General features: G+C 41.3%; 1 protein-coding gene across 1 annotated transcript; it reads right to left on the bottom strand.

Moving 5' to 3' along the window:
• Positions 1 to 2,001: 2,001 nt before the first annotated feature.
• MRPL39 (mitochondrial ribosomal protein L39) lies at positions 2,002 to 10,407 on the bottom strand. The gene is made up of 10 exons (XM_015880741.1): positions 10,207 to 10,407; positions 9,400 to 9,606; positions 8,394 to 8,533; positions 7,623 to 7,722; positions 7,184 to 7,251; positions 5,899 to 6,011; positions 4,376 to 4,441; positions 3,736 to 3,889; positions 2,916 to 2,963; positions 2,002 to 2,344 (listed from the first exon to the last, which is right to left on the bottom strand). The coding sequence occupies exons 1-10, from the start codon at positions 10,373 to 10,375 to the stop codon at positions 2,258 to 2,260; spliced, it is 1,152 nt and encodes a 383-aa protein (XP_015736227.1). The 5' UTR covers positions 10,376 to 10,407; the 3' UTR covers positions 2,002 to 2,257.
• Positions 10,408 to 13,565: the final 3,158 nt, after the last annotated feature.

The raw sequence follows: 13,565 nt of genomic DNA on the forward strand, positions 1-13,565 counted from the left end.
ATTACCAATACTTATATACTACAACCTTTACTTCCTGAAAAGTGCTGTCATTGTGGGAAGTGCTGGGAACATTTAAGTTGTAGGATTACAGAATGACTTAGACTGGAAGGAAGCTAAAAGCCCACGCTGCCCCAGCCCCTGTCTTGGGCAGAACTGCTGCCCACCAGCTCAGGCTGCCCAGGGTCCCATCCAACCCGGCCTTGAGCACCTCCAGGGATGGGGCACCACAGCTTCTCTAGGCAGCTGTGCTAGCTCCTCACCGCCCTCTGAGGAGAGAATTTCCACCTAACACCTTACCTAAACCTCTCCTAACCGCATGTAAAGCTCAGCTGGTAGCCCTCAACAGCTCTTTCCATTATAGTTCCGTACTTCCCTCTCCTTCCCCCCAGAGGGTGCCCCCACATTCCCAGAGCGTGATCTGTTTTCCCGCACCACTACTGCCACCTCGCGGCATGAGCTCTGCGAGCAGCGCAGAATATATATAGAAAGTGGGTATGTATACTTGAAATAAACCTTACATGAGAATGTCATTAAAAAACAAAACCAAAAACAAACAAACAACAAAAAAAAAATAACCTACTACCGTGATAAACAATCATCTGCAATACTAACGTGAGTGGAGGAAGCACACAAAGGTTTTTAGAACAGGGGCTATACATCAAAGATGTGCTGCAGTTGGCAAGAAATGCTATGAGGCCACAATCTGTTAGCATACACACAGACTTCACACCTCACTGTAACCCAGCTAAAAATGGCCCTGGGCACAGAAATGCATAGGAACAACAATGTTTTAATACATTTCTTAGAGTTCTGCAATTTCGAGAGAAGCTACTTTCATCATAGTATCATAGAATGGCCTGGTTTGCAAAGGACCACAATGATCATCCAGTTTCAACACCCCTGCTACATGCAGGGTCACCAACCACCAGCCCAGGCTGCCCAGAGCCACATCCAGCCTGGCCTTGAATGCCTGCAGGGATGGGGCATCCACAGCCTTGGGCAACCTGCTCCAGTCCATCACCCTCCTCTGAGTGAAAAACTTCCTCCCCATATCTAACCTAAACCTCCCATCTCACTTTAAAACCATTCATTCTTCCATCACTATTCACCCCTCATTCATCACTTGCCTTTCTTCTACCTTCTGTCACATTTAGCATTTACTTACTTATTAGTTATTGCAGTTTCATTAGTCAAGGTAAAACTGCCTTACTTAAATGTGTTTTACTGAACTGTTATCCTGTTATGCAAAACTGCATACCAATTGCTGGGCAGGACATGCAGTTAACAGTGAAATAAGTGGGATGAAATTCAGTGAAAATATTTGCACTTCAAATAGTAATAAAATCTCTTCTGGTATAATGAGAGAAGCTCTAATGAGCTATGGATGAAAACACAAAATGTCAGAAACTATCATCCAACAAAAACCGCCTGAGACGTTTAATTGAAGCCACCTTATTTAAATTTCAAAGAATGAAAATGCATAATAAATTTTACTGCACTGGGGATGGAACTAATATACTACATTGCTGGTACTGTTCTGGAAAATGATCTTTAGAAGTGATATTAACTGCTCTTGTATGGCTGACAATTAATAACCACAAAGAACTTTTCAGTACTTACATTCTGCTATTCTTGTACTGGTAAAGCAATGTTAATTATTCAGTGAGATGTTGAATGGAGAGTCTTTTGAACAGTAAAGCCAAAAGATAATCCAATTCCAGTTCTGACAGAAAATCAAAATTAGAAAGTAAGAATCTTTTGTAAGCCTTTATGGGCTTCTGAGAGGTTTTTTTTTGTGGATTTTGTTTGTTTTTAAGACATTTGTCTCAACTTTGTAATGCAGTAGGTAAAGAAGTCAGAGGAATTTAATCAAGAAGCTCCAGCAAGAAACACTCCATGTCAGCAGTTATAAGTTCTTTCTTCATATGAGACTGAACAAGGAGTCCTGAAATTATATCACAGGTGGCCAAACTGTACAAATCAGAGAGGACAACATCTGGATCCATAAAATTGTTATTGAGATAAGAACAAAGGTAATGTGCTTTATTTTTTTGTAAAATTAAAGCCTAACAGTAGCAGAAAACTGAAATTCAAGCAGACTAAAATGTGAATTACTGGCTGTCTAAATCATGTACCCGTGACTCAGCTCCACAGAACTCAAATGAATTAAACCAAAACATTTTTACACGAAACACAAACAAGCCAAAAAAACAACAAAAAACCCACACTATTTTATTGTGTACATTTAGAGGCTAAATTACGTTGATAGAGCTTTTCCTTCTTCAGTTTCATCTTTTGCCTCATGATTTTCTGCTGCTGTTTCCACACTTTTTTCCTCGGTGACCTGCAAGAAATATAACAACTTTGTTACTGATTTTCAATCATGATCTAAGTCTGGATCCTGCAAATCCTCCCCTCACACTGCCAGTCTAAAGAGGAAGGACAGCACACACAGGCAAATGCTGTCTCCAAAATTAAACAATCTGAAAAAGAAGCATCTTCAAACTAATTTCATTAAAAAAATTCATGGGTTAGGCCCTGAGCACCTTCTTGGCTAACAAATTTCAGTAGGTAGACAGTATTTTTTCTTTCTTTTGTAATAAAAGTAAATAAAATAATTGTTCTGAAGGTTCAAAAACTTCTGCTATTTAATTCTTCTGGTGGTTTCCTAGGCTTAACCATGCTTTGAAAGTCAATCTCTGGTTATATGCAAACTTAGATTTCATTGTTCCATTTATCCTAAAAAAACTGCCTAGTACAGAGCAGCTAGATTTTATGTGCATTCAATTTTTCTTCACCCATTAACATTTCCATTCTTAAAGATACATTCCTGACAATATTACTCATCTCCAATCATACAAACATCACAGCATATTATCATGCTTGGAAAGACGAATTTCACCAATGAGACTTACCAGCCTCTTTGATCTTTCCAGCAGTCTGTGCCACACAGTGTGATGAGCCTGCATTAAATGTTATTAAATGTTACCAGAGGCAGAAATAGAATCTTACTATAGATTAGATTCTGACAAGTATATAGAATTTATGGCATAAAAACATCTCAGTCCCTCATCCACACATTACAGCTTATTATTTCAGTGTCCAATTTGCCCATATTGCTCTGATGAAAGAGGACTTATATCAGTTGTCCCTTACAAACTTTCCCAGTGGAGACAATAGCACATGCTCTAGACCATAGGCCAATGTAACAGAAGTCAATAGGAGGGGGAAGAAGGACTCCTGTCTCTAGCTATATTTTTGCAGAGCCCATCCTTAAAACAGATTAGTGCTAGGATTTGCTGTTTCAAGTCCTACACTGCTATAAGACTTAGATGTGGTACCCTTCATCATGAGAGCAAATTCAAAGTTCTGTTATTTCCTGAATCTCAAATGCTGTGAGCTCACAACAATAAACAATTTGCAAAGCTATTGAAATAGCCATGCAGCAATTGCACAAGTGAAACAAAACTTTGAATACTGAAAGATAACATTAAGAGTATGCTCTTGTCAACTTTTCCAATTGATTCCACATTCACAATAGTTCCAAAGAATTTAACCTCAAACATCCACTGTCATCATCATCCTGAGCCACAGCTTTCTGCTACTCAATCTCCTCTTGTCTCTGAATTATCACCAGTATAAAATGAAGATCAGAAAATACAACAAATGCCCTAACTTTAAAAAGAGAAGTAAAAATGTAGAAAATGAAGGGAAAAAAAGAAAAAATATAGTTACCCTCAAATGGATTGGCAGGGATACACCCTGGAACCTCCTTATCAATTCAGATTGACTAGTCTGAAGATTGTGGGCTGCTGTTATCTCATACTGGAAACAGAAACTTGTCCTTGGAATGTGAGGTCCTTCACTAACATCAACAAAGTCACCAAACCTGGTGGAAACCAAAGAAGAAAGAAAATCTGTTATGACAAAAAATATAATCAAGGAGAATTACAATCCTACTTGGTTTTGAATTGCAAAATCCCCTCTACAGAACACAACAAAGAGAATGAAAGAAAATCCACAAAAATCCCAAACCAAATCTAAATACATCCCCAGTTTAGTGTTTCTAAGTTTCCTGAAGCAAAACTACAGGTCACCCAGTTTCCTAAAATGAATTTAGACCTCAAGTCCAAAAGGTAGTCCTGGGTTTATCAAATTTTTGAAGCCATGCTGCCTTCAACAGCGAGTTAAATCTGTCATCAGACCAGAGAAAGGAAGGATACAATAAAAAACCTTGACAAGAGTACAGGCAGCAGTTAAGAGTGATTTTTAAATTAAAATCTGTAAGTAACTTCTTTTTCTCACTTGCAGATATTACTTGCAATATAATTACATATTTCAGTGAAATGTTACAGAAGAATTTAGTCTTACTCACCTATGTAATACTACAATTCCTTCCATGTTCTGAGAAGCTTTCTGTTCTATTACCTCCATTTTATACCTGAACAAGAAAAAAAAAATCTTACCGTTAACACTGAGTTCTTAAAAGATTTGTTCAAGGAACCACTTCTTTTTATCGTGTTTGCATTTATGAGAGCTTTAAACAAGGTTTAAAGCCTTAATTTTATATGCCAATGTGAACTGGCATGTTTTATAAAGCATATATATGTTTTAAGAAATCCACGCTCTCCCAAAAATTTTATTCAGAAAGATAAAATGAATCTACTACTTCACATGAAAGTTTTTCAAGATACTTAAAACCAGCAGACAGTACCAGGTCACACAGACAGGTCATACTCAACATGAGGTCCTATCAGGGGAAAGTCCTTTACTAAGAGAGTGGTGAGGTGCTGGCACAGGCTGCCCAGAGAGGTTGTGGATGCCCCGTCCCTGGAGGTGTTCAAGGCCAGGTTGGATGGGGCCCTGGGCAGCCTGGTCTAGTACCAGATCTGGAGGTTAGTGGCCCTGCCTGTGGCACAGGGGTTGGAACCTGATGATCCCTGAGGTCCCTTCCAACACAAGCCATTCCATGATTCTATGATTTGCAAGACAGCAAAGCGGTCTCTCCTCATACAAGGAAGATATACAGTGTCTAATGCCATTATCAGAAGTCAGCTCCTACCAGCTCTAACTGCTTAGAAGCCAACCTATTAAAGAGATACTTGTCTGTACATCACATTAGTATAATTAAGCTAAAAATACTGTTTATTTTAGCAATAACTTTAGCTTTGAGCAAAATTTCAGTTCACAGAATGACAAATTATTTATCATTTTCCCTACTTCTCCCCAGCCACCGAAAAGATGAGGACCAGGTAATTTTTTCCCAAATAGCAAGCAGTCTGTCAGCTAAAAAAGGTCCATTAGACAGGCTTTCTTTTGTAGCACAGCCCAAAGTATTTTGCCCATTTTCCCCCCCGTAGAGCTCAAAAAACTGCATTTCATCAAATATTCATTTGAAGATACTGAGATATGAAAAATCTACATTTCATTAAACATGAAAGCCTTTCAGCAAAAGATTAAAGCAACAAGCAAACAAGAAGTCTAGTCACCAGAGTTCCAGTTCAAAAATCCTGAAGCTCAATATCAAACTTAGAATCACAGAATCACAGAATTGTAGGGGTTGGAAGGGACCTCTAGAGATCATCGAGTCCAACCCCCCTGCCAAAGCAGGTTCCCTACACCACGTCACACAGGTAGGCGTCCAAGCGGGACTTGAATATCTCCAGAGAAGGAGACCAGTATTCCCATGTCTCACAAAACTATGTCCAGCAAACAGGCTGCCCTCTGGAGAGAACACTAACAATGCAATGAGCAAATGGGACAAAGACAATAGAAGCACGTTCACATGCTTTCACAATAGTGAAAGATGTACCATCTTACTTGAGCTGTCACACCTTATTTTAGGTTTATAAAAGCACACAGGGATTTAAGTGAATTAAGGCAAATTCATACACTTACTTGTTATGCTGAAACATTTCACGTGCTACTTTTGCTTCAACATGCAGTGTTTCAAATGGCAGGTCTTTATCAATTAGCTTACTGGCATCCCTTGTAAGGGAATGGAAATTGTCCTAAAAAGTAATTGATACATATAAATCTGTCACCAATATTCCATGGCTGTAGTGAATAAAGCATAAGAAATGCTAAATATTAGTCAAAACAAGTAACTAGATCCTAAGTGTAAGACTGTTGCTATAGGATTGTAATCCTTACTAATTATCAGCAACTTAATGCTAGAGAACAAATCAATAGGCATTGTTCTACCAGACAAAAATATATATTTGTTGGGAGATGAACTTCTCAGGTTTTCCTAATACAATGTATTTATACGCAGTCTTGACAACATTCGAGATTTATCTGTGTACTCTGATTCCCAGAGTCACGATTCCAATTATTAATATATATGTAAATATCTCCACTCTAGTGGAATCAAAATACTGAATAAGTTAGCATTTCATCACCGAAGGTTTGCATGCTCAGATTTGTTGATAAATGAATAAATAGCTTTTAAGAGAAACTGCATTTATTACATCATTTACAAAGTATTTCAGACTGTTATTTTAACTAAAAGGCCATAACAAAGCACTGTACTAACACTTCTTTGTTAGCCACAAACTCATCTGCTGGTATTTTGGCAAGCAGACAGAATAGAGAAGTAAAACACTTGTGACAACACTGTCTACCAACGTTTGTAGATGATTAGGTTTACTGAAGTGCACGAAATACAAGCTGTTAAGAAGCGTTTTAGCTGAATGTGCTCACAGTTCTTTTACAACAATAAACTGATTATGCTGTACAGCAGCAGGTGAAAATACGCTTATTACAGACACTTTTACTGTCAGAGGGTTTTACTCACACAAATGCTGTAAGCGTACCATAGCACCTACACTACCAGACGAGGTTAGTTATGTAGGAGTGGAGCTGTACAGTAACAAAGACAGCACTGAGGTCCCAACAGCCACCCAAACTGCTTTTGGCATTGTATTTCAGATTGAAGCTGAAAGTTCAAAGTATCTGCAGGACAGCTCCAGATTTAAACACATCTTGAAAGAAACCCAGTTTGTGCACTGAGAGCGCACTTCAGCAAGAGCCAGTATACAACAAATGCAGAGATGTAGTTTTCGAGGCATATTCCTGATGTAAAATAAAATGACCTATGAAAACACATAGCCTCTTCCCCACCAATGAACCACCGGACAACAATGCAAGCTACAAAACATTTTGGGCAAATTATTGCACTTACTTTTGTTGGTTTCCAGTCATTCAGTCTATTGTCCAAGATTACATCATAACAGAAAGCTCCAGAGATCACTGCAGTTTCAAAGAGAAAATATTCATGTTTGTAATTAAGTATGCATTTCATTGCCATACTATACTCATACAAATATAGCAAAATGAGTAAGGAAAACAGAAGAGCAGCCACATAACTTAGCTATTATGTAAAGGTCACTGAGTCAATACAGTTTAAAGCCCAACTACTTAACATAACCAAATACGAATTCTGGATTGCCTCAATATAACCATCATACCAAATACAAAGGCTATAACAACTCCATAACATATACAGATGCTAAGTACGTTCAGTCATTGGAAATGGAGCCTCTGATTTTCTTTTGTAACATTATTAGAACTCATTTAAGCAGGAAAAGACAAGACAACCAACTACAAAGCATTTACACTACCTGGCACTTCTGGATTTTTAACCAGAGTCACAGAGTACTCATCTTTGAACGCCCGCTTTAACACACTTGCCATCATCATAGCACAGGAACGCCAGTAGGCCTAACAGGAGAATATCAGAACACAGCATTATTACTCAGAAAGCAACAGCCTTTGCTATGTTAATGTCAACTGTTTACATCAAAGAACACCAGCATTTCACTGTATTAGGCAAAAACCTCCATGTCAACCCAAGCATTACTTTCATTAGAATTCAAACTTCTGTTTTGTGATGATAAGAACAGACATCAAGAGAATCAAAATTTAAAAAAAAATCAGGAATCTGATTGATGTTTATAAACATTTAAAGGAAGGTGAAAGGCAAATGCATGAGGCCAGGCTTTTCTTGGTGGTGCACAGAAATGGGACCCATCTGGAAACGCCTACCTGTGCAACCTAATGTAGGTAAACTCCTATAGCAGTGGGGTTGGACCCAATGAGCTCCTGAGGTCCCTCCCAGCCTCTGCCAATTCTGTGAAAAACACAAGCTAGCCATTTCTCTGGAGATATTCAAATCTCAAACTGTAAAATCATACAACACAGATTGAAAGGCATATATCACCTTCATATCACCTAGCCCACACTGCGCTCTAAATAACAATAACCACTATATGCCAACCATTAAAAATATCTATAAACTTTCATGACAACAAAGTTCAAGGAACTAAAATAGGCAAACAGAATCAAACGGTTGTGATCAAGGCAATCTGTTATCAGTTAAGATGCAGACTTACTTTGTTTACTTCCTCTGGATCTTCATCTTTGAAGGTGAGGAACTGTATTTCACAAGATTTCATCAGGGGTCTATACATATCCCAGACTTCGCCATCCACAAGAGCTAGAACGGATTTCTTGCAATGCCATTCACTTAAATCTAAAGAAAGTAAAAAACACAGTTATTAACATCATTCCTCAGAGCTGGCAGTTCAGACCTCTGTACTTCTAACACCACACTGCAAGTTTAACTACTCTAAAGTAACTTGGAAAGATGAGCTAATAACAGAACATACAAAAAAATCAACTCAATTTCTACTGATATATTCTGCATCAGTAAAATATATTTCACACAATGAACCATAAAATCACTTTAATTGGAAAGGGCCTTTAAAGGTCACCTAGTCATATATACATAGAATCATAGAATCCTTAGAATCTGAAAGGACCCTTAGAGATCATCTAGTCTAACTCCCCTACATGTAGTCATCTAGTTTAATGTAAACCTTGAGTTTACATTAAAATATATTGTAAAGTTAACACAAATATTCTGAATACACATCCCTTACCAACATCATTAAAACACCACTAACATTAACGTTTCAAGTTTGGATTGTAAATACTTCTTTTGGCAACTCATTTTCACTATCAGCGACATCAGCAAAGAGTTCAAGTCTTATGAAGAGCAGATGAGGGAACTGGGATTGTTGAGTCTGGAAAAGAAGAGGCTCAGGGGAGACCTTACTGCTCTCTACAACCACCTGAAAGGAGGTTTAGGTTGCATTTGAGGAAAAAAATCGTCTCACAAAGTGGTGAGGTAGTGGCACAGGCTGACCAGGGAGGTGGTGCAGTCACTGTCCCTGGAGGTGTTCAAGAGCTGTGTGAATGTGGCACTGAGGGACATGGGCAGTGAGCATGGTGGGGGTGGGCTGATGGTTGCACTGGGTGATCTTAGAGGTCTTTTCCAACCTTATGATTCTATAATTCATGCAGTTTATGAGTCCACTACAGAGTCCATTCACTTACGCATGGCACAATTGTATGGCGTAGACAAAGCTTTGTTCATTACAAACACACTGCCAGGGTGAGATTTTCCAGTGTATTTCACTTCAATTTTCTCAATTCGTGGGTAAAGAGATAACTGCCTCTCCTTCTCTTTGGTAAAGAGTTCATTACGCATCCGAATAACTTCATCTGATGTCAGCCGAGAAGCAGAGCGTGTAGAGCTGAACCCTGGTAATAAAAGACATGATCTAAAATTAGCACAGAATCACAGAATGACCCGGGTTGGAAGGGACCTCAAGGATCATGTAGTTCCAACCCCCCTGCCTGGCAGGGCCACCAAACATACACCTTTACTAGATCAGGTTGCCCAGGGCCCCATCCAACCTGGCCTTGAACACCTCCAAGGACGGGGCATCCACAACCTCCCTGGGCAGCCTGTTCCAGGACCTAACCACTCTCCTAGTAAAGAACTTCCCCCGAACATCCAACCTAAATCTTCCCTCTTTTAACTTAAAACCATTTCCCCGTGTCCTGCTATTGTCAGCCCTTTCGAAGAGTTTACTCCCCTCCTGGGAGTAAGTTCCCTTCAGGTATTGAAAGGCTGTCTTCTCTCAGACACACCAACCGTGCAGACAGCACCTGCCCCTAAGCCAGCACCCGCTCCCCGCTAACACCCCAACAACCACCCCCAGGGCCCAGCCTGCAGATCACCACCCGCTACTCTCCTCAGGCTCGGCCGCTGGAAGCAAAGGCCAAAGGAAAGGCCTGCAGCAAACCAGCCGTCCCACCACCCCGCGACTCCCCAGCCCCCATCCCGCCGCCACTCACGGCGCCCTTCCCGCCCGCCCCGCAGGCAGCAGCGGGCCCAGCACGCCGCCATGCTCCGACTCAGCCCTTGTGCATTCCCCGTCCGGCTCCGCTGGAAACAACGGCAGCGGCAGCCTGGTTCCACACGCCGCTCCGCTACCTGCCGCCAGGCGGCTCCGTGGGATCTCATCAGTCTCGGGCCCTCTGGGCTCGTTTTAGTCCATCTGCCATCTCCGCCGTGCGCAAACGTCCGTACACCAGGAACTTACACCGCCCCCTAAACGGCAGATTGAGGATCCTGTGGAACAGATTGAAACGACTCTCTGCTGTGTTTGCAGGGTTAATAGTTGAGGCCCAGCCCTCGGTTGGAAACGTCTGGTGAACTGTTCACTGCGCTGAGTAACAGCAAGAGGCCAACAGTGTGCAAAAGCAGCCAGGCTTATTTCTCCCAACTTCATGCAGCTAAGCACAAGCCAGCTACAACCCATGGAGTAAAACCATTCAGCAAAGTTAAGAGCGTGAAGCAACTCAGGATCTGTACCCATGTTTTACATTTCAGCTGGCAGCAGTTGTGAGCCAGGTCCCCCAGTAGCAAAGACACAACAGTCACCAAGAATGTCAGTGTTAAAACAGTAACACTCAAATAGTTTCTGTAAAAGCAAGAGGCTGTATCTGAACTCAGCAACACAAAGAAACTGAATGTGTTAATACTGGCCACAGCCAGTAATGGACAGAATTTTCCACTGCGGCTGCAGTCAGCCATGTCTAGATGAGCTGAGGGCTCCTGCTGATGCAACACCTGGCACTGGAGCCCTGCTTACCTGGGCTGCCATCCAGAAACCCAGATGTGAGACCACGGGAGCTGTTCCTGTTCTTCGTCACATTCTTTGATAGACCAAGAATGTTGGCATGTTTTAGTTATTCTTCTTCGTCACACTTTAAAACCTCTTGGAAACTTTGTTAAGGCACATGTAAGACAAGAAAGTGATCCAAGAGAGCCAGCACAGCTTCACCAAGAGCAAATCACACCTGTCCAGTCTTCAATGGAGTGATGGCATCAACAGACAGAGGAAGAACAACTGATGTCATCTACATAGACTTCTGCAAGGTCTTTGACATGGTTCCACACCACATTCTCATCTCCAGATTTGAGAGATGTGGATTTTAAGAGATGACTATTTGGTGGATAAGGAATTGGTTGGATGGTCTCAGCCAGAGGGTTGTTGTCAATGGCTCTATGTCCAGATGGAAGCCGGTGATGAGTGGTGTCACCCAGAGGTCTCGCTTGGGACCTGTGCTCTTCAACATCTTTATCAATGTCATAGATAGTGGGAGCAAGTGCATCCTCAGCAAGTTTGCTGGTGACACCAAGCTGAGTGGTGCAGTTGATACAACAGAAGTAAGGGATGCCATCCAGAGGAATCTGGATGCCCATCCAAATCTTCAAATTGGGCCCTTGAGAAAAAGGCCACATGCAATGTGTTTCACTTGGGTCATGACAATCCCAGATATACTTGCAGATATACAGAAGGAAGTCCATCTGTTTACATGGCCAGATAGTGACGGGACAGGTGGAAATGGGAGCAACATTGCTGTCAGTCTGAGGTTAGTTACAAAGTTCAGTCTTCAAGCTTATTTGTTGTATGTGATGCTACAGCTGGTCCACAACTAGAACATTGTTTATCTCTGTATATTTACTTGAGGCTTCTGTGTTAGAAGTAAAAAGAAAACTGGGCCTACAGCATTAGGGCCTGAGCTGAGGTCAGGCTGAGGATTATGTTCTGCTGCCTGGTGTAGCCCCACCAGCAGTCAACAGGGTCTAACAGGCCTGCTTTAATCCTCAGACTACTGATCTGCCTGTCAGTGCTCAAAAACCAAGACCTTCTGACTGAAACGTACACTGGAAGGGATTTGGATGGAGTCATGACACTGAGAGTTTCTGTAGTACAGAGGAGAAACAGGTAATAAAGGTGGAGAAAAACTGGCCACAGTTAATTGCAAAGTGCAAGTTTTCATAAAGCTGGTTGAATTTCAGGGAAACCATGGATGGTATTTTACAATGATCAGAAAATGATGGGAGATTGCCCAACAAGGCAGCAGGAACCCCAACTCTTCCACAATCATATAAGATGCATTCACAATGTGTACATGAGCAACCATGGCTTCCTATGGCCACGTGGCTCCTAGGCCAGCCCTGGGCTTGCCATTAAATCACTGCAACATCAGCACAGAACTAAAAATGTCTGCTCCTCCCATTGCCCTTCTTCCTCATGTCTCACCACTCACCCTCCAGGAAGACCACTGTAATAAAACCCTACAGTGCACTGAAGATGAGATAAGACACTACAGGATAAATATCTCTGAGGGATTTTGTTTTTATCTGCATTATTTCCATGGCCTTAAAGTTCAGCTTCATACATACCTTATTCTCAGCAACAGAAGTGGTAGCAGTAATCCATGGCCAGCGGCAGTAATTTCTTTGTATGAACACAGTTCTGAATCTACCACCATCAACGCTCCTGGCTATCATACTGTCCACTGTTGCTTACGTTGAATCAGGAAGCATCTGACAATGCTGTCTACTTTGGTGCATTCTTTTCAGCAATTTACTTTTGATTGCTACTGAGCTGTCTGCTTTAAAAGACAGTAATCTTTCAAATTCAGCTAAAAAAAAATAGGATTAGTATGAATCAAAGCTAAAAGCATACAACAGATTGGGGGGATATTCACGGAAAAATCCTGCTGAAAACAATTAATTTGTATTAGTGTTGACTTCTTTCACCTTGATATTTTCTCTTTCCTTATTCTGGTTTGGCAGCCACATTAGATATGCTGTATTTTGATAGTCTCATAGAGATATTATGTTCTATTGCAGCGCACTATTCCACTTCATGATATTAAGGCAACTAATTTATGGCGCATCTTTGTAGGCAACATGGACATTGGGATCAAATGCACCCTGAGCATGTCTGCAGAATACACCAAGCTGAGAGGTGCAGCAGACACACCAGGACAGGTTTCAGAGGTGGGCCCATGCTGACATCATGAGGTTCAACAAAACCCAGAGCAACATCCTGCAATCCCAAGCACAGCTACAGGTTGAATGGAGAATGGCTTGAGAGCAGCCCTGGAGAGAGGGGTTTGGGAGTGTTGGTTGATGAAAGACTCGACTTGGGATGGCAGTGTGCACTTGCAGCTCAGATGAATGGACAGCTGTTAGAGCAATACTCAGAACACCAGGAAAGCGAGGTGCGGTGACAATGAAAATTGCAAAAGAAAGAATGTATTCCTTCAAGTGTAGCTCTCAATGTCTCCGCACACTTACACAGGGCTGTTAACAGCTCCGCTCAAAGGCAAGGCTGCACATCTGATTGATACAG

The sequence above is a fragment of the Coturnix japonica genome, chromosome 1 (genome assembly GCF_001577835.2).
Source record: "Coturnix japonica isolate 7356 chromosome 1, Coturnix japonica 2.1, whole genome shotgun sequence".
Classification (NCBI taxonomy): domain Eukaryota; kingdom Metazoa; phylum Chordata; class Aves; order Galliformes; family Phasianidae; genus Coturnix; species Coturnix japonica.